We start from the raw sequence: 19,674 nt of genomic DNA on the forward strand, positions 1-19,674 counted from the left end.
CCTGCACATTCTGCATACTGAATTTGTCTTTTACCGTCTACTTGCAAAGTCATTAATTATAGCTTTTTAAAGAAACCATACACGAAGGAACCCACTTACACTTCAGATGACCATTCACGTGATTTTGCCCTAGGATCCTTCACTGAGGAGGCAACAAATTCAAGAAAATCCCAGATTATGGAACCAACAGAGGTGGAAGGCCATTCACCTCTCTGTGCCCATAACTTCACCCCCAGAATGGAGGTGACATATCTGACTGCACGCATTCTTGATGAGAACACAATGAGATCAAGTCCAGAGCTGTGCCCAGCACAGTGCCTGGCTGGTGGTAGAGGGGCATCAAAGCCTCACACTGAGAGAAAGAGCTCAGAAGACGTCATTCTGTAGCCTTTGTAGCCTTTGTAGCCAGACACACTTGGGTTTGAAGAGCACGTCCCTCTCTTACTAGCTGTGTGGCTTCGATTAGTTTCTCTGCCTACTTTCTAGCATTCACAACTAGAAAGCAAGGGCCACGAGGGGCTTCTGGGTACAACTGCACCAGCTATGCCCAGCCCAGGTCCAGGGGCCACCACCCCATACTGTCTGCGCTGCAGGGAGTGTTGTGAGGGTTAAAGCACCTGACTCATCCAGGGCACTTGGGAAAGCACAGCCCCATTCCGCTTTCGTTCCAGTTTTGTGTGTTCAGCCATTCTTGGAAAGGCCAGCTGTATTTTGGAGTACTAAACCTCAGCCCTCAGCAAAGCAGGCCAAGCACATGACAGATGTTAAACAGCTATTCCCAGAGATGTCAGCCAAAAGGCCAAGGAGTTGGAGACCCTTTATTTCCTTCTCTGAAGCGCAATTAGTTTGTCACATCTGACAGGTGATGGATGGGTACGCATCAGTCCAAGTGACATCACGGAATCCATCTGACCTTCTCTTTATCATGCTCACCTCTCACACTTGGCCGGCTGTTCCCCACTATCTGCTGACCATTCCCTGCCTCCCCCTCCATCCTCTCTCCACCTTGCCCTCCCCTGTCCCCCCAGGACCCCCACCTCGTTCCCACTCACTCACCATCACGGAAATGTGGAGAATGTGCATCTGCTCCTCTACGATCTCCGAGGGCTCCTGGAGAGTCGGGGCAGTGGCCTGGGCCAGCTGCCCGGAGCTGCTCATGGAGACGTGGAAGTACAAGGTACCGTTCTCTAGCCACTGCTGCCTCCAGTGCACCAGCGAGATGTCTGCTGCCGTGCCCGACATCTCTGCAAGACAAGACCCAAGGGGCTGGGTGAGCTGCATGCTGGCCTCGGAGCTCTAGGGAGGGAAGGAGCCACACCTATTCTGCAGCTCAGAATGTCCCTGCCTTGTACCAGATGCCTGTCCTCACAACAAACCTATGAGCCAGAGGTCATCACTTGCATTTATAGATGGCTCAACTATGGCCAAGATTCACCCCAAGCAACAAAAAGGCAAAGGCAGAATTTGAACTTGGGTCCGCCTTGTGCCCTTTTTCATAGCACCATGCATGATAAGGCAATTCCTTCTATGCTAGTAACAAAAATCAAACTAAGCAAGAGGGTCAAAGTGCTCAAAATCTTCTGAGGCCACAGAAAAAGGAGATGAAGGGAGGACAGTGTTGAGAGTGCAACTTCCCTGGTGGCAGAGCTGGAAGTACTCAGGGCAGAATGGCAGAACCTCAGGGCTGGAGAGGCCCAAGAGCACCAGCCCGGCCAAAGAGATCAGAGTCATCCTGTGTCTGAAAGGAGCCGGGCAAGCGGGTGGCCCTGGGCCTGGCTCTTTTGTTTCGATCAGAGCAGCTCCACTTTTGGGCAGGGTATGTACTGCACTCCCAAACACAGGTGTGTCAGCACAATGGTTTCCATGGCTTAAAAACACTGGAAAAGCCACCACGAGACCCCAGTGTTCTCATATGTACCCAAAGGTAAGTTAGGATGATCTAGTACATTGGAAAGTCACCTGACTTGAAGTTCCTATTACCTCTGTGCTGCTTTTCCCTCTGTACATACTTTTATTATGTACATAATGTTAAATAGTACTTCCATTCAGCATAATCATACCTGCATACCCTCTTGTTAAGTAGAAGGCTGATAGATAAAATATCCAAAGTGTCCTTGCACTGGGATCATGCAATCTTTTCACAGCTCTGTCTACTAAAGGGATGTGTCCCTGAAAATGTGCTAGAAGACAAGGCCTATTGGTGGGACTCATGAAGAAACGGGAAGGGTGGGTGGTATTCCTGGGACCTAATCAGGTCTTCACTCAGGTGAGAGTTACTATAGGAGACACAGGCCATCCAGCAGTAGACAAGTAGCTTTAATTGTGTCTGGGGCTTGGAAATTTGAACCCTCTTCCCAAGACATGAATCTGACTTAGAGGCAGTATTTGTACAGTCCCTGAAGACTTTATACACACATGCATGGATGCTTGCGCGCGCGCGCGCGCGCACACACACACACACACACACACAGAAGGACTGATGGGAAGGCTGAGTCAGAACTTCTTACCCAGTCAGCTCTCCCCACACCGCACCGCAGCCCCCATCACGTCTAGTGCAAAAGAGTTGCCCTGAAGACATGAGATGATGTTTGTGCACCCAATTCTACTGCGTTATCCTTATATCATCCTTTTCCAATCTACTCTAACTCCTTGAGGTGCACAAATAAAAGTCCTCAGAGGAAGAGCATCTGGCACTTAATAAGTGCTATAAAAAGTGAGCTATTAATATTTATTGTCATTATTATTCACAAGGATAGGATCTAATTTACCCTTCAGCTTCCCTGAGAAAACCTTGAGACATCCTTGATGGCTTGCTTTCTCTCCCACTCCTCACCTAGTCCGCCAGAAAATCCTTCAAAAGCCCTTCAGAAGTCATCCCTCTCACCTCCTCTGCTGCAAACGCCTAGGCTGGGGCACCAGTCTCTCCTGCCTGGCTTACTGCTAGGGTTTCTTAAAACTCGCCTCTTCCTTCCATGTTTGCCTCTCCTGTCTATTCTCAATCAGAACCCAGAGGAATCCTGCCACAGCATAAATAAGCTCCTGGCACATCTCTGCTCGCAGCCTCTCATGGCCTCCCACCTCGTTCTAAGTGAAACATAAAGGGACCAGAATATAGTAAGTCAGTCCAAGCGCAAACTTGCTTGGGTTTCCCTTGGTGCACCCAGAGTTGAGCAGGGTGGAGATAGTCACAACAGTTCATCGGATCCTAGAACACACAAGCCCTAGAAGACCCCGAGAGCTCACTGTGTGGCCCCAGGATAGGAGACAGGTTAGGTGTGCCATCTGTGCAGCCGGTCTCATGTCAGCTCCTTTTCTCCTCCCACCACCCCACCTCCTAGTCTCAGCACCCAGGACCTTGGCCATGGCTTCCCTGGCAGCCAGCCAGCTGGGCCATGGCAAGGTGGAAACTTTATGGTATCAATAAATGGCCTGGCTCAGCACCTCACTCATTTTTCCTCTCAGTGCATAAAAGCCAAGAGTCAGAGGCCAGGGATCCCAAGCCTGAGAGCTGGCTGACTCTGGAAATAGCTCTCTCTCATTTGGTGGCTCAGGCAAGAGGATCCATGTGCCACTGGGTGGGTGGGCACTTATTGAGCTAAGAGGCTCTGGGATGACACCAGCAGAGACACCCAGGGCAGGCTGCATCCGGCTGAGACATCGTGGTATAGATGGGGGCAGAGTCATTTAGGGAATGCTTGCTGAAACCTGGGTCCCTTCCTCCCAGACCTCCCCGCAGCCTGTGCCTGAAATCCCACCATTGAAGAGGTCTGCCCTTAGCATGTTTAGATGAGAAAACGGAGGGTGTAACGACTTACTTAAGGTCACTGGTGAGTTTGTACCAAGCTGGATTTCCAGTCTGCAATTTCTATGATGCCAGTGGCTCTTACAACGTCTCCTTTTCTTTGACTAAATTAGCCCTGGAACCAAAACTAGATTGAGCTCTTTGTTTGCTACGGTGATGACTGCACAGTCAGCAGACAGTAAACGTTAAATGATAATAACAGTGTGTGAAACACAGTAAATATTGAATCACAGGGAACAGTTCTGGACTTACTCGATTATAAAGGAAAGAAACTGCTGTTGGGGTGGGGAGGAAGGGCATGAGACCTCACAAAGAAACTTGTCTTGGCAGAAACAAGAAGGCCTTATTCATTTACTCATTCATTCATTCATTCATTCATTCCTGTGTTTCTTTATTCGTTCAACACACTTTATCAATGACCTTCTCCACTGCAGTCAACTTAGTAGCTCAGAATATGAAGTCAAATGGGATGCAGCCTTGCCTTCAGGAAGCTCAGAGTCCTTCAGCAGAATAAATCCTGCCCCTCCTTCCCAGTCCACACATGCGCACACTCCCCGTTCAATGTGACCCATGATACTGTGAATTATTCTGACCCACCTCCTGCTATTCTCGTCTCCTCATCATGTGCCCCAGCCCTGTAGGACTTACAACTGCCCCTCCAACACACCAGGCTGCCTCCTGTCCCAGGAGATGTATACTTTCTGTCTGGTCTGTCTGGAACCCTCCACCCAGAGCTGCAAGCTGGCTTCTTTTCAGCACTTGTCTCTCAGTCCCAAGGAGACCTGCGCAGACAGGCTGGGCCACTCTGCCGAAGCACCACACGCACCTCCACTCTCTATTATATCCACTTCACAAAAACTTTCTACAGCACTTGTCTCTATGAGAAATTCACCGTACATGTGTTCTTTCTTTTTTCCTTTTTTATTATTCTTGTTTATTCTATTACAGTTGTCCCAATTTTTCTCCCCCTTTGCCCTCCTCTGCCCAGCCTACCCCCCAACCCCTGCTCTCATAGTCGATCCTCACATCGTTGTCTGTGCCCATGGGTCATTCACACATGTTCTTAGACTAGTCCCTTTCCCTTCTTTCCATAGTTCCTCCTTCTCCCTGCTCCCTCTGGCAGCTGTTGGTCTGCTCCATGTCCATGTCTCTGCTTCTGTTTTCCTTGTTAGTTTATTTTGTTCATTAGATTCCTCTTTATATGTGAGATCATATGGTATTTGTCTTTCACTGACTGGCTTATTTCACTCAGCATAGAAGTCTCCAGTTCCAACCACTGTGTTGCAAGAGGTAGGAATTCCTTCTTTATTTCTGCTGCATAGTATTCCATTGTATAAATGTATCACAGGTTTTAATCCATTCATCTACTCACAGGCACTTATGTTGCTTCCAATACTTGGCTATTGGAAACAGCACTGCTATGAACCTAGGGGTGCAAAGTTCTTTTGAATTGGTGTTTTGGGCTTCTTAGGGTAGCATATTTATCTTCTTGAGCATGTCTTTAATGCCTCTCTTTCCAGGAGAGCAGGAACCTTGCATGTATCATTTCCTGCCATCTCAAGCACTTCAGTATCTCCTGACACATAGTAAGAGCTCAGTAAATAATTACTGAATTGCTGATGAATCCACACACGTACTTAACACATATCCATAAGATGAGGGGGGCAGTATTAAGCTTCATTAGAGAATTAAATAAAGAGTAAGTAAAGATTCATTGGGAACTCGAAGGTGGGACAGGACTCTCTAGCTTGGAGACCAAGAACTACTCCCAAATCACGGTGATATGAGCGTTGCAGAGGACTGGTATATTGTTGGTCCCCAGTGGAGGAAAGGAGGCATAGACAGGGGCTGAGGGGCTGGGAATCTCAGGACAGCGAAGCCATGTGTTTATGTAGGAATGCAGCAAAATGTGGGGTTGAAAATGCAGTTCAGACACAGAGTTAAGGGCTTTAGAATGCCTGGTAATAGAGTATATTTGATCCCATGTGCAGTTGGGAATCAGCAGAGTACACTTGGTCGGAGACTCAGTCCTTTGTCCATTAAAAACAGGTCAAAGAACTAGTGGCATAACCACAGCCCACTCTTGAAAGTCCCTGCTGATTGATCCTCCAATTGCATTTTCCCTTTCCTCTTCCCCTAGTCCTTCCTTATAAACATTTCATTGAATTCTTCAAGTCATATTACAATCAAACTTAAAGCAAGAGGGGGACTAAACACATTTGGTCGGGAACCAAGACGATTCCCATAAAGGCAGATTATGCTGACATGATGAATATAAAATGAAACAGCAGATATTAAAGTGGGAGAATTGGTGCACCATGCCTTCCGGCTGTGGGCTGATTGCAGTGCCTGCTTCCCTCCCGCCACAAAGAGCTTGATTTGATATTGGAATCATAAAGAAACGCAGGGATTGTCTTTTCACCTTTTACTGTTTCCCACCCCCTCCATGGGCCGCAACTCGTGAAATATTCAACAGGCTCAAATCCCCTCAACCACTCTGCTAAAGCCAAGCTAGAGGATCAGCCTTCATCAGCGATTCTGGGTAGGCCACCATTCTGCCTCAGCAGCCACGCATGCTTCTCAGCCTTCTGGAAAAGAAATAAAAAATCCCAGAGGCATGTTGTGCTTTTAATTGGCTTGTTCTTCCTAATCTATGGTGCTCATTGTATTTTTATTTAATTTCTGAAGGTCATTATGAAAATAAGCAGCTCTCCTGATCACCAGCCATCTTGGTAACATCTCCCAAGTGGCCAACTAACCCGCCCTCTGATTCCACAGCACCAGCTGACCCTCCTTCCGATTATTTACAGAAGGCCAGAGAGCACTTCTGATGAGTTTGCAAGTAGTCTTTGCCTGGCTATGGGGAGCAGACATTCTATGCGATGAACTCACTGCCTAGGCAGAAAAAGTTGGAACAGTATGAGCCAGTGACGTTGACTTCAGCCACCCTCGTCATTAGCTATTCCAGCAGTCGTGGGTGGTCATCTCCATGCAGCGAGTCCCACTGAGCACGCTCAGGAAATATATCTGAAACCACGCCCTCACTTTCATCTCTGCAATGGCTGCCTTAATGCAAACCTTTAGCATCTCTCAGGACTACTTCAAATGGTTCTGTGGCAGTTAGGGTCTCATCAGAAAAATCAAGACATACTCAGTAAGGTAACTGGGAAGTGTTTAAAGAGGGGACCATCTACAAAGGTTTTGGAAGTTTATTAGTCAGGGTACTCCAGAGAAACAGAATCAGTAGGACATATGTAGATACACAGAAAGAGATTTATTATGAAGGATGAACTCACATGCTTATAGAAGCTAAGAAGCCCCACAATCTGCCAGCTTCATGCTGCAGACCAGGAAAGCCAGTGGCATAGCTCTACTCCACACACGAAGGCCTAAGAAGCAGGGGAGCTCACGGTGTGAGTCCCAGTCTGAGTCTGAGCCCAGCAGCCCCAAAACAGCAGTGCTGATGCATGCGGGCAGGAGAAGGTGGAGGGCCTGGCTCAAGTGGAGAGCAAATTTGCCCTTGCTCCATCTTTTGGTTCTCTTCTGGCCCTCATGAATTAAATGATGCCCACCTACCTGAATGAAGTTCTTTCTCTTTTACTTGATCTACTGATTCAAATGCTAATGTCTTCCAGAAACACTCTCACAGACACTTGCCAAAACCATGTTCTACCAGCTCCTTGGACATCCTTTGGCCCAGTCAAGCTGATGTAAAAAATTAATCAGCACAGGCAGGGGTAAGGCAGACCAGCAATGAAGAACCTCAAGACTGGCCACAGCAAGGAGCTGTCACCACCCTAGACCTGAAGGGGCAAAGGGAGGAGAGGGTGTTTATAAAATTCTGAAAGACCCAGAGCTGTAGGAGAAGCATGGCCACCACACAGGTAGTGGGATAATAAGTGCTCCAACCTCACTCCTCCTCTTCTTGCTCATCCCTTACACGTGGCTTACACAGGTTGACGCAACCAAACACCCCAAGGTCAAGTACGTCATACATGTCAGTTTTCCAGGGCACAGAGCAGGGAGGGAAGAGTCGAGGATTGTATCTCAAGGGGCAAATGGAGACCACCCAGAAGACCCCAACTGGTTTCCCTGCCTCCAGGCTTCCTTCCTTCCAACAGTCCTTCAAATGATGACGAGGATAAAATTTATAACTTGTAGATGTGGCCATGTCGCATCTTTACTCAAAACATTTCAAGGGCTCCTGATTTCCCTCAGAATAAACCTAATTTCACAGCCCTGGTCCTTGCATTCCCCACCCCACCCCCCAACCTTACCCTTTTCATTCTTTCCTTGCACTTATAATTTAAATCTGATCAAATGTTTATGTAAGCTCCCACATATACTAGGTTGTTTCCTAATTCAATGTCTTTGAAGATGTTTTTCAGAGCCTGGAATAACCACCCCCACTAAACCCCACTCCCTGCTCTGGAAGATTTCCCTGACCCCCATCTGAGCTAGGTGTTGCTCTGTGCCTCCATGAAAAGAAAGCATTGCATGTTGCATGAGATCACAACAGACTCTGGAGACCAACTGCATAATTTAAATTCCTTGTGTTCAAGCTATGTGTCTTTGGACAAACTTTTTAGCTCCTTTGTGCCTTGGTTTTCCCATCTGTCAAATAATAATAATAATAGAACCTGGCCCATAGGGTTGTGAGAATTAAATGAGATGATCCAAACAATTCAGCTTTCAGCATTAGCATTAATCTTGACCCTCAGTAAACATTCACCTGTTCCATTTGTCACATGTTATTCACATACACTATTATAGCATCTATATTATCAAAGCCTTGGTCTTGGTATTTATCTATGCTAAAGTGGTCTGTTTATGTGGTGTCCTCTCTCACTGGACTCAAGCGCAAGGATACACCAGAGCCATCTGTGTAGCCCAGTGCCTGACACAGTGGCCAAATACGGAGTAGAGGGGTCCGTAAATGTTTGGTGAGTTGCAGTGAGCTGTCTGCATATTTGAATTCAGATGGGCATCCCCAGTGAACAGAGCGAAGAGATGGCAATTCCGGATGTCAGTGATGGCTTGATTCCCACATAACAACTCTACAGAAATTTACTTTGCATCTGACTCAAATTCAGGCACCCTGGAGAATGCAAATGAAGAGAAAGACAGAACTTGAACTTCCAATGAGCTTGCATTGTCATGAAGAAAGAGAATATTTATATAGAAAAAAGACGACTATCTGATTCTATTTAGACGTAAGCATGTGTATACACAACTGGAAAGAAATATATGGGAACATCAACAATGATCATCTTTAAACGGTGGGATCAGAGGTGATTTTAATCATGGTCTGATTCATTGTTTTCTACATTTTCTACATAGAATCCATATTATCTCTGTAGCAGATGCAAATACATGCTCATTTTAAAGATTCATTTAGGCAACCAACTTTTTCTGAGATCTGGCATTGAGGAACTCTGTCCTCGACAGTTCGGTCCAAGGGAGGGAGAAAAAGCATGGTATAAATATGTATAAATCAAAGTGGGAAGCTTAGAGAGGAGATGAATGCTCAATGGAGCTAGAAAGTTTTCCTGGAGGAATCTTAAAGGATGGGCAAGATTTCAACAAGTAGCCATGTGACATAGGGCATTTCAGATGGAGGACTAGCACAAAGGCAAGAGGCAGGGGGTGGCAAGTGTGCCAAGGGGTGCAGTGGGAGGGTGCCATCAGAAGATCCAGAGGCGTACCGCTACAGAGGAAACAGACAGAGATGCTAGAGAGAGTCTGCGGAGAGGAAAGTACAAAGGGGGCCACCACTTCTTACCTGTGAACTATCTCCTAGCATGAGAAAAAGCGCTAGGTCCCAGCTGTGGCTCCTTCATGCCATGAGATCAAGCTCTAGTTCAGAGGCTAATGAAGCTCTTTACATGCCATATATTAAAATAACAAGGTGAATGGATGGGGTGGGTGGGTGGATGGATGGATGGATATATCCCAGTCTTTCTGACATAATCAATAATCACACATCTTGGGGAGTGAAAAGGACAGTGAATTTGGAGTTAACAGCTTAGATTTGTATGATGCCTTCATACCAACTAGTTGGTTTACCTGAGGACAAATCACAAAGCATCTATGATTTTCTTTCTTTTTATATGAAACGTCTTGGAGGAGTGTCAATGATGTGTCCTATTTATATCACATCTAACTTCCAATTAAGAGAAAATAAGACCATACCTAGCAACATGCTTGGAATTGGGCAAAGTCTCACAGTTAGCCCTGACAGCAAATGCAATCTTTATCCCCATCATCCAACAACATACCTCCCATAAATATTTATCTTCTGTCTAAAATGTGCTAGGCCCAGTGTAGGTCTTGTGAATAGATTGGATGAAAAGGTAAATTTGATGGCTGCCCTCACAGACCTCCCATTCTAGTCTGGATTTTCCTCAGTTCCCACTAAGCAGCCGCAGCATTTCCCCTTGGTTCAGTTTCTTCATTTATTCATCCATTTAATCATTATTAATTCATTCATGGCAGACTGTGTCTGTCTGGGTAATTGCTATCCTCTGTGCTTAGCATGCAATAGGTGCTCAAATATTTGTTGAATAAATGCATCACTCAATACACATTTTATGAGTTCCCTGTCCTCAAGAAAATCTCAATCTAGGAGAGCAATAAAAAGAAAATATCGACAAAGGACGCAATCATGTGTTACTGGCCAAGAAAGAAGATGTGAGGGGAGTTATAGGAGCACACATGAGGGGTGAGCTAAGGCTCCTCCTTTATCAGGGGTTTGGGTGAGGCAAGCAGGCAGTGTCTACAATCTGGACGCTTCATAAATCTAAGAGATCCTGATGTCAGGGCAGTGGAAATGCCCACAGGATGGCATCCCAGTGGCGCCGGGTTTGGGAGGTCGTCTAGGGCAGGGAACAGAAAGTACAGAGATGGTGGGGGCAGTGACACACAGCCAGGCCCTGTAGCAGAGCAGGAGAGGAATGTCCCAGGAGTACGTCAGACCTCCTCCATCGCGGCCCCATCTGTCAGCTCTTATCTCTGCCTTTGCCCCCAATCTGCCCGTTCCCACCTCCTTTGGGAAATGCATCTTTTACACAGAACTGTTTTCCCCAGCCATTCGGTGGAGATAAATAATACAGTTATACCCGATTAAATAAGGGAGGGGAACAGAAGAATTAAGAGATATTGGCAAGGGAGAAAAACATATCATTTTAGATTAGATTTGAAAATAGATGGAGGGTTGATGGAATTGATTCTCATTACTCCTAGTTATTCTCTCCTGAACCATTTCCCCCCGATTCTTGCTGCATTTTTTGTGTGGTCTTTCTTAGTCATTTAGCTTCACTACACATCCTTGGTTTCTGTGTGCTAGCTATTTTTCTTTTCCCTTCCTCCTTCTCCTCCTCCTTCTTAGTTCTTCCTTCCTCTTCCTCCTTGCCTTCCCCTTCTCCTCCATCACCTTCCCCTTTTATAATCCATCTAGTCAATGACTTTTGCCCTTCTTTCCCCTCCTCCATTACACAACGGTTTGCAGACAGGGACTAACTGTCACCAATACTTGCTTATGTGCCAGGCACCAGGCTCGGGGGCTTTCATTCATTGTCTCAGATAGCCTTCATGGAAACCCCACGTGTACAGGACTGATAGTAGAATAGCCACTTTTTTCAGCTGAGATATCTGAGGCCTCAACAGACAACTGGGCTTCCCTGAGATTTTCCGTCTAGTAAGGGACAGAGCATGAATTCAAGCTCTGGTTTCCCGACTCCAAATCCCACATTGTTCCTATTATCCTAACTGGGCTGAGAAAAGAAGTTTCCACATTGGAGTTGAAAGACTGAGGGACCCAGTCCATGCTGGGGAATTTGTTAAAGGACCAGGACAGGCTTCCTCCAGGTCAATCAGATGCTCTTCATCCTTCATCATCATAAGGTCATCGCTAGGGTTAAGTGCTTGCTCCCTCTGTTTGTAAACTGCAAATTTCTCCTGGGAGAGGAGAGTATGAAGCATTCTCTCTTACGATAAATGTATTTTTTTAAAGATTTTATTTATTTATTTTTAGAGAGGGAAGGGAGGGAGATAGAGAGAGAGAGAGAGAAACATCAACGTGCGGTTGCTGGGGGTTATAGCCTGCAACCCAGGCATGTACCCTGGCTGGGAATCGAACCCGCGACACTCTGGTTCGCAGCCCACGCTCAATCCACTGAGCTATGCCAGCCAGGGCTACGATAAATGTATTTTTAAGAGCACTTTTCTCCTTCCTGCATTTCACTGGGTGACCTCGAACAAGCGAAGTTGACCTCTGTAAGGCCCACTTGCCTCATACGGAAAATGGGAATCACAAAAGCAACCCCTTAGGATGGTTGTGAGTATTAAAGAAGATGACGGGTTTGGAGGAGCCTAGGACAGTGTTCAGCACATGCATATTCCCTGTCGGCTGTCTATCTTCTCTTCGCCTCTTCCATCTCACCGCGGCCAAGACAAGGAGAATCGGGTTGTTTTGAGAGTGATGGGAAACGACACAGTATCTGACACAGAGAAAAAGGAGGCAGAGGCCACAGATATAAAAGTTCACAATTCAGTCAGAAAAATGTCTCTTAACCCTTTCCATCTGGTCCCCAGAGCCCCCCCCCCTTTTTAAATCATCCCTATTGACTGTGGCCTGGAATCATCGAGAATCATAATAGAAAGGGAGTATAAAGGGATGGAGATCAGTAAAATCTACCAATTTACTCATCAGGAAAGTGAAGTCCAGAGAGGGGTGACAGGTTGCCCTAAGTCCCACGGCCTCATAATTCAGCGCTCTCCATAAATACCACGGGGTCAAAGACAAGGACTTACAAGGGAACTGAGACAGAAGCGAGGGATGGGTCCTCGCTGACTACCCAAACGTGACTGAGCAGCTTGGGCAGGGGAGGGCAGGGTGTAGATTCCCTCCTAACTCCGGGGGCTCCCTCGGCCTCTTCCAAAGATGCTGCCAAGATGGCTCCTTAGGCCTCCGTTGCTGGGTCAGACTTGTTAATCCCCCATACCCTCGCCTCAGCCCAGAGGGCTCCACATCTGGGTGCCACACACTCGGATGGGGATGTGACAGGCAATAAAATGTGATGCATCAGGAGAGCATGGCACCATGCAGTGCTGTGCTGTGTGGGAGGGAGGGAATTAGCCCTGTAAAAACCAGCAACTGAGTGGAAACTAAGAGAGTGAATGTACCTGCCATTAACCACACCAGCTGTTGGCAGCAAGGTGGGACAGGACAGACTTGGAGAAATACCTTGATGTGATGAATTCATCATGATGCCAGACATCGGACTGAACCCATTGCCTCTGTACTCCAAGCCCCAGTCTACCGTCCCCAGGCAGCACGCCAGCCTCCAAAGAATGCCCTAATCTCTTCTTCTGCACACAGAGATATGGCCCACCTTCCAAAACCCAGCCGAAGGGACCTCTCTGAAGAGTTCTGCCCAAAATGCCCCCCTCCCTCCCTCCTCTGAGCTCCGAACTCTGAACTCCTCGGGCAGGTTTCTACTCCGTTCCCTGGTTCACTGACCTCACTAGTCCAGGATTTAGCAGGTGCTCGATAAATACGGGCTAGTACAAGATTGAAATAGAAGCCCAAGAGGGTGAGACTCCCTAATCCAATTTCACAGATTGGATTACTGAGGCACGGTGACTGGAGAAGACACTTAAGAGACATTGAGACCCAGACGTGGGAGGAACCAGGTGAAGGTCTCTCAGCCTAAGACAATAAGGGTCTGCTCGCCCTCCCCACCCCACTTTATAGCTCCTTGCAGCATCTATCAAAACAGCAGCAGCCTGGACCAAATGGCATTTGCTATGGTCAAACCATGACAAGAAACATCCCATGCCCTGCCTCTGTCTCCTGATGTGTCCTTCCCATCCTGTTGTTTGCCTCTAGAAGCGGAACTCCATGCTCTTGTTCACGCTGTTCTCTCTACCTAGTCTGACCTTCTCACTTTTTATTTTGTCTGCCTAAGTCTTAATCTTCAGAAGTCAGCTGTAAGTAGACCATCTCGACAGCCAACAATCCTTCTCCTCCTTACATCTGCACCAATGTATGGGGTGCTGCAGATCCCCCATCAAGAGGTGAGTCTATTACTCCTCCCCTTGAACCCACGTTGGCCACATGGCAATGCCAAAAATGATGAAAGTAGAGCCTTGCCAAGTGTCTGTGCACCAGGGCTTACTCTCTCTGGCTTCTCTGGAGAACCCTGCTGGGTGATGAGAGAAACACAGCCCGTTTGCCCCTGTCACCAGCAGGCATGTGAAGGAAGCCACCCTAGACCACCCAGCTCCCAGCAAAGCTCCCAGCAAAGCTGCCAGATGACCACAGACACGTGAGCGAGCCGGGCGGAGATCCACCAAGACCAGCAGGACTGCCCCACAAAGCTCAGCCTGAACTACCTGCCCACAAAACCGTGAAGGTAAAGATTGTTTTAGGCCACAAAGTGTTGCGGGTGTTTGTTACACAGCAAAGCTAACTTAAAGAACAACACAGAGACCTCCTCCTTTTCGAAGCCCACCTCCCCTCAAGGCTTCGGGCAGGGGGGTGTCCCTGCTCAGTGCCTCCTTCCACACAATACTGTAATCGTCCCTTTAGTTATTTCACACCTCACCTACCACCTGCTCCCCAAGTCTCTGAGCTGCTTAACACTACAGGCCAAGTCCCCTGGCTGCCTCACCTAACTCTCAATAAACAGTACAGAACAGAAATAAACAAATATGGAAAATTCCCCCGAGGTGGGGCGCTGCCACATTTCCATCAATGCGTCCTCTTGCTCATCGAAACCTCTGAGGCCCTGATTTGAGAGAGCGAGTAGGCACTGATTGGCCCCACTGCACAGTTCCGGGAGCATAACTGGCCTATCTGTTCCTTAAACAAGCTCCACGCCTGTTCCATGTGTTCACAGCAGCCTCGACCGCATCTACTCCGTGACCATTACTTATAATGCGGCTCCGCAGCTCTGGCGCGCAGAGGCCCAGGCCACTGGTGGAAGGATTATGGGACCCTTTTGGCTTACAGTTCCACACCACTCAGTCCAATTTAGATCTGACACAGCTGATGAGAGGGTGTTGGGCTGGGAGTGGAAGGAGGAAAGGATGCTCTTGATTTTCTGACAGCATCAGAGAAGGGTGAGAAAAAGGCTCAGGTGCCCGATGTCCCTCCTGACCAGGACAGTGATTGACAGAGCCAGGCATGAGGACTCCTGTCACCACTCTCTGGATGCCTTTTTATGTGATTCAGATGCCAGACTCCTCTCCCCAGCGAGAGGATGGAATGCTGTTCCCACAGTGCCAGGTTAGCAGCAGCTGGGAAAGTCAGGTTCCACTCTGGTCGTGGCTCTGTGGGCTCAGGTGAGGAGTTGGTACCTCTGCACCTCAGTCTTCTGCTCTGTCAAACGGGAGGGCAGATGGATCCCTCACCTGATTCCTTCACTAGGTCACTGGAAGAAATAAGTAATGCGAGAAACTCCTGAGTAGATACACTGAATAAAATGCTCCCTGTGCCAAGGTTACAATTATGATTTTAATTCTAATCAATCTGATGAAAGATGTTTGGAAAACTGAAACTGAGTGACTCAGTGAAAAAGGCTAAAATCCCTCCAGTTTGTAATGCCCTGGCACTCAAATAGAGCACAGGGTCAGGCTCAGCCTCCAAAACCAGCCACCTGGGTTCCCACCTCTGACACTTGATTTATTCGTTGAGTAACCTTGCAGAAATCACAGAACTTCTCAAGGTTTCCTTTTCCTCACAAAAACTGGACAGAATAATGTCACAATGATCACTGTCATGTGAATGCCAAAAGGCAGAGACAACACTGTCCTATTCACCCCTGGGTCCCAGTGCCTAGGACAGCACCTGGCATCATGTAGCCACTTGATCTAAAATAACAGAATGACTGACACCTATTAAGCAGTCCAATATGCAAGGCTCTGTGCCCAGCTGTTTGCACTTGCCATCTGATTTCATCTTCCCAACATCCTCACGGCGGATGGATACTAAGTCCACGTGCACACAGTGTTGGGATAAAGTGTCGGCATGAGGCCTGGCACCGGTCTTTGCCCCGTAAGGTTTGCAACAGTGCATGCTGCCCCTACTACCACCTCCTCTACGCTACACAGATACGGCGTTCTCACCCCAGATAGTGTGGGCTTGGAAGCACAAGGGCCTTCCTGTGTTTGCAAATTTCTGCAGAATGGGAGTCACATCTATCCCATGGCCTCTCCACAGGGCACTGTGGTGCAACCCAGACTATCAGCACAGTGTGGGGTTAGGAATTTTCACACCTCTGAATTGTCACTGCTCCCCCAGCCTCACCCCACCTTTTGGCTCCACTTCAAAAATCTAGGGACTAAACTTAGATGAAGTCAACTCAGCAAATGTGTCTGGAGAGCCTTCACTCCAGACTCTGGAGGGTCCTTTGCTGGGAGCTTTCAGGCACCGTTTCCCTGAGCCTCCGCTGCTCATTTAGAATTAAAAACAAAACAAAACAAACTCAGAGAGGACAGGGAGTTGTTCCAGAGGACATGGTAAGTCAGGAACTGGGCTGGTGGGAATCCAGCCTCTTGACCTCAAGGACAGACTCTTGGACTCTGCTGGCCAGGTTCTGAGCAGCCTCCTGGCTCTGCCCCGGGCTTGTGTGTCACCAGGGAAAGGTGCTTCCCTCTCCCAACCTCACTTTTCTCGCCTATCAAATGGGGGCAATCGTGCTACCCCAGAGGCCGTTAGGGGATTTACTAGAGAAGGTTGTTAGTGAGACAGGTGCTGGGACCTTACTCTCTATCTCAATGGAGACTGCCAGGCTGTCAGAGAACACAGAGAACGATGCCCTCCGCCCCACACCGTGCAGGGGAATCCAGGCTGCGGGCTGTCAGTTCTGTCACATGACAATGATAAATGGGAATGGAGAGATAGGGGCCCACTTACATGGTATCCCATCCGCTCATCCCGTGAACCTCCATGACAGGCTCTTCGCCTTTTCTGCATGTTTCTCTTTAACAATTGGGTGATTTAACTCCTACCACCACTGCCACCGCTGTGGCCTGTCCCCAGCATGACAGATATACTAGAAATGTCCTAGAAGGAACCCCATTGCCAGAATGCCCATGTGGCAAGCAGGTGCGTTAGGCAGGTTGCTAGCATTGGGAATGAGGACAAAGTTAGATATATCATCTCTAGAACATATACAAGGGAATCAGGTCAGGGGAGTCCTAGGTGCCCAGGAAGTCAAGTTTGCAGAACCTAAAAATACCCTCAGAGACGCCCAGCCAGGGGAACATCCCAGATTATGTGTCTGTGCTCCCAAAGCACAGTGAGCTCATGGACACGCGCAGCTGCTCAGGAGTCCGCGTCTGTGTAATGCCAGGAAAACATCTGCACCTCCTTCCCACACAAACACTTACATGGTTCACATGCAGCCACTGTCTCATGCACATGCATGAATGCACAGATGGATGTGTTCATGTATGAATACAGACACAAATGTTGCAGAATATATGGTGTTGCATGGAGACTCACATGGGCATTCTGCAAAACTGCTCCCTTCCTTACCTGGCACCATGAGTATTTGTGTATGCATGCACATCCACGCATTCTTGAACATGTATAAACAGGTATCTACATGTACATGGACACATACATATATGGACACTTTGACAACAGAGAGGCCACACACATGTGCAGGGCTCCTCACATGCACATGTTCACAGTGTATTCTCCTGGTTCACCCCATTCGCACACTGCCTGTTAAAATTCACATCCATGTGTATACACTGGTGTCTTCACACATAGATGGCTGCATTCATGAACAGAAATCCACATATGTACTCAGACATGCACATGCCTATAGATACAGGTACACTTAGCCTAAGGATATGCTCAAACTCTCATTTACATTCTCACTTACACAGACACACAATTGACATAGGAAACATCCCTCTGAGACCCAGGAATAACTCTGGAACTGTCCTCCAAGAGGCCTGGGTTTATGCTCAAGGAGAAAGACCGAATCCTCTCCCACACAGTCTCTGAAAGCTATTTCCTCTTCTCTGGTGCGACTGACAGGCCATCATGGAACAGAAGAGAACAGAAAAGTCCCTGTTCCAGAGTTGTCCATCTACCTAATCCTTTCTGATTTCGTTACCGGGGAAAAATGCCACCAATTTGCTATTTCATCCCCTCGGCCTGATGTCCTTGAAAGAGACGTACTGACACCAGGCAGAAAGAGGCCTGCTGATGCCGGGGCCCTGGGCAGTCCTGGTGACATTCTTACGGGGCTCCAGCTCACCAGTGCTGTGCGGGAGGCCTGGCAGGAAAGCAGAGCTGGTGCCCTGGGCTTGGAGGCAGCAGAATCCAGAAGCAGAAGTGATGCATGGATACTCCTCACTCCCTGCTCACAGCTACACACCGTGCTTGGCACCACCCCACGCTGCAATTCATTTCATCATCAGCACTTTCTCACGGGAGCTAGACGCTAGCCCATCTTACAGAGAAAGAAACTGGGATACTACATGCTTGAGGTACCACTGCAGCTAATAAGGAGTAGGAGTGAAGATCTGAATTCAGGTTGGCTTGCCCCAAAGCCCTTTCTAAACTCAGGTGAATCTGGAAAAGAGCTGGCCAGCCAGGTGTCACTGCCTGGTGTCTGGAATCTCCCTCATTTCAAATGCATTTCTAAGAGTTTCATTCCACAGACCAGTGCCCAGTGCCCCTCAGAGGCACTGTTCCTCTGGACAGTTCCAGCCTGACCCGGGAATAGGAGAAGGAGATCAGGGTGGAGAGAATGTTTAGGTGAAAAGGGTCTGGGGTGGGGGGGGTGAGCACAAAAGAATGAAACCATGTTGGGAAAATGGGGAGGAAGAGAAGATGGAGAAGAAAGGAAAGAGCTTCAAGACGCAGTAGAGCTCATCTTTCTTTTTGCCGCAATAGCGTGCTCTGACCCGCCCCTCTGTGCTGGGCCCTGCAGGAGGTACTGACGGTGCCAAGGGGGCAGGGCGGGGTTTCCACCCAGGGAACTCCCGGACAAGCAGGGCTCGTGTCTGTTTTACACATCACGTTAAATCCTGACCAGGTACTCTTAAAAATATCTACACAATTTCCAAATCAATGAGGAAAGAAAGATGCAAAAATGACCTCCAGCATCACCTGTTCTCTGCCATAAGTCTACTCACAATGATGAGCAATAATTAATTATCCATCAAGCCTACGACACACACTTTCTCACATAATTCTCACAACTAGATTTTAAGACAGCTAACACATCCTGTTATCAACTCATGTATCTATGTGTCTGCATGTACACAAATACCTACCGACTCAGAAAGGAAGACACTACGTGACGATCACACAGGACTGCGGCAGCGGAGGCAGCGTGCAGACCCCTTCAGCCTGACTCCGTCATCCTTGCCCTAAGATGTTCTTACTGCCACTCCCGCAGCTGCGCCTACTACCTGTGGTAGCCAGTTTTCCACAATGTTGGCTATTCAGCGCAGGATAGCACAGCTGGGTGAACCTAAGAGGCCATCCTAAGAGAGCAATAATGAGGTTGGAAGAAGAGAAGTGGTTTGGCCAAGGTCACTGTGCAATAAATGTCTGGACTGAGACTAGGACCTGCCCTTTGGACCCCAAGCCTGACACTCACTCTTTCAAGTATACTTTGCAGGCTACTCATGTTCAAGAGGAGAAAGTCTTTGCCTGAGGTCACTGACCCAGGAAGCAGGAAAGCAGACAGGAAAGGGTGAAAGGGAGGTGCCTAGGAGCTCTTCTCGGGAAGCAAGGGGGAAAGAGTTGATCCTCCCATCCCTGGGGCAACAGTATTAGCTCCTTTATTTTATAGATGGGCCAACTGAGGCCCAGAGGGAGGAAGGGATGTACTTAAGAA

At 47.9% G+C, this 19,674-nt stretch overlaps 1 protein-coding gene across 3 annotated transcripts in view; it reads right to left on the reverse strand.

Moving 5' to 3' along the window:
• Positions 1 to 19,674, reverse strand: part of ASTN2 (astrotactin 2) — an 821,613-nt gene that overhangs the window by 704,698 nt on the left and 97,241 nt on the right. For all 3 annotated transcript variants that reach the window (XM_028509080.2, XM_028509072.2, XM_028509089.2), the window contains exon 2: positions 1,057 to 1,244. In XM_028509080.2, the coding sequence (XP_028364881.1) occupies positions 1,057 to 1,244 (188 nt within the window). The remainder of the gene's footprint in view (positions 1 to 1,056; positions 1,245 to 19,674) is intronic.

This window comes from Phyllostomus discolor, chromosome 3 (genome assembly GCF_004126475.2).
Source record: "Phyllostomus discolor isolate MPI-MPIP mPhyDis1 chromosome 3, mPhyDis1.pri.v3, whole genome shotgun sequence".
Taxonomy (NCBI): Eukaryota; Metazoa; Chordata; class Mammalia; order Chiroptera; family Phyllostomidae; genus Phyllostomus; species Phyllostomus discolor.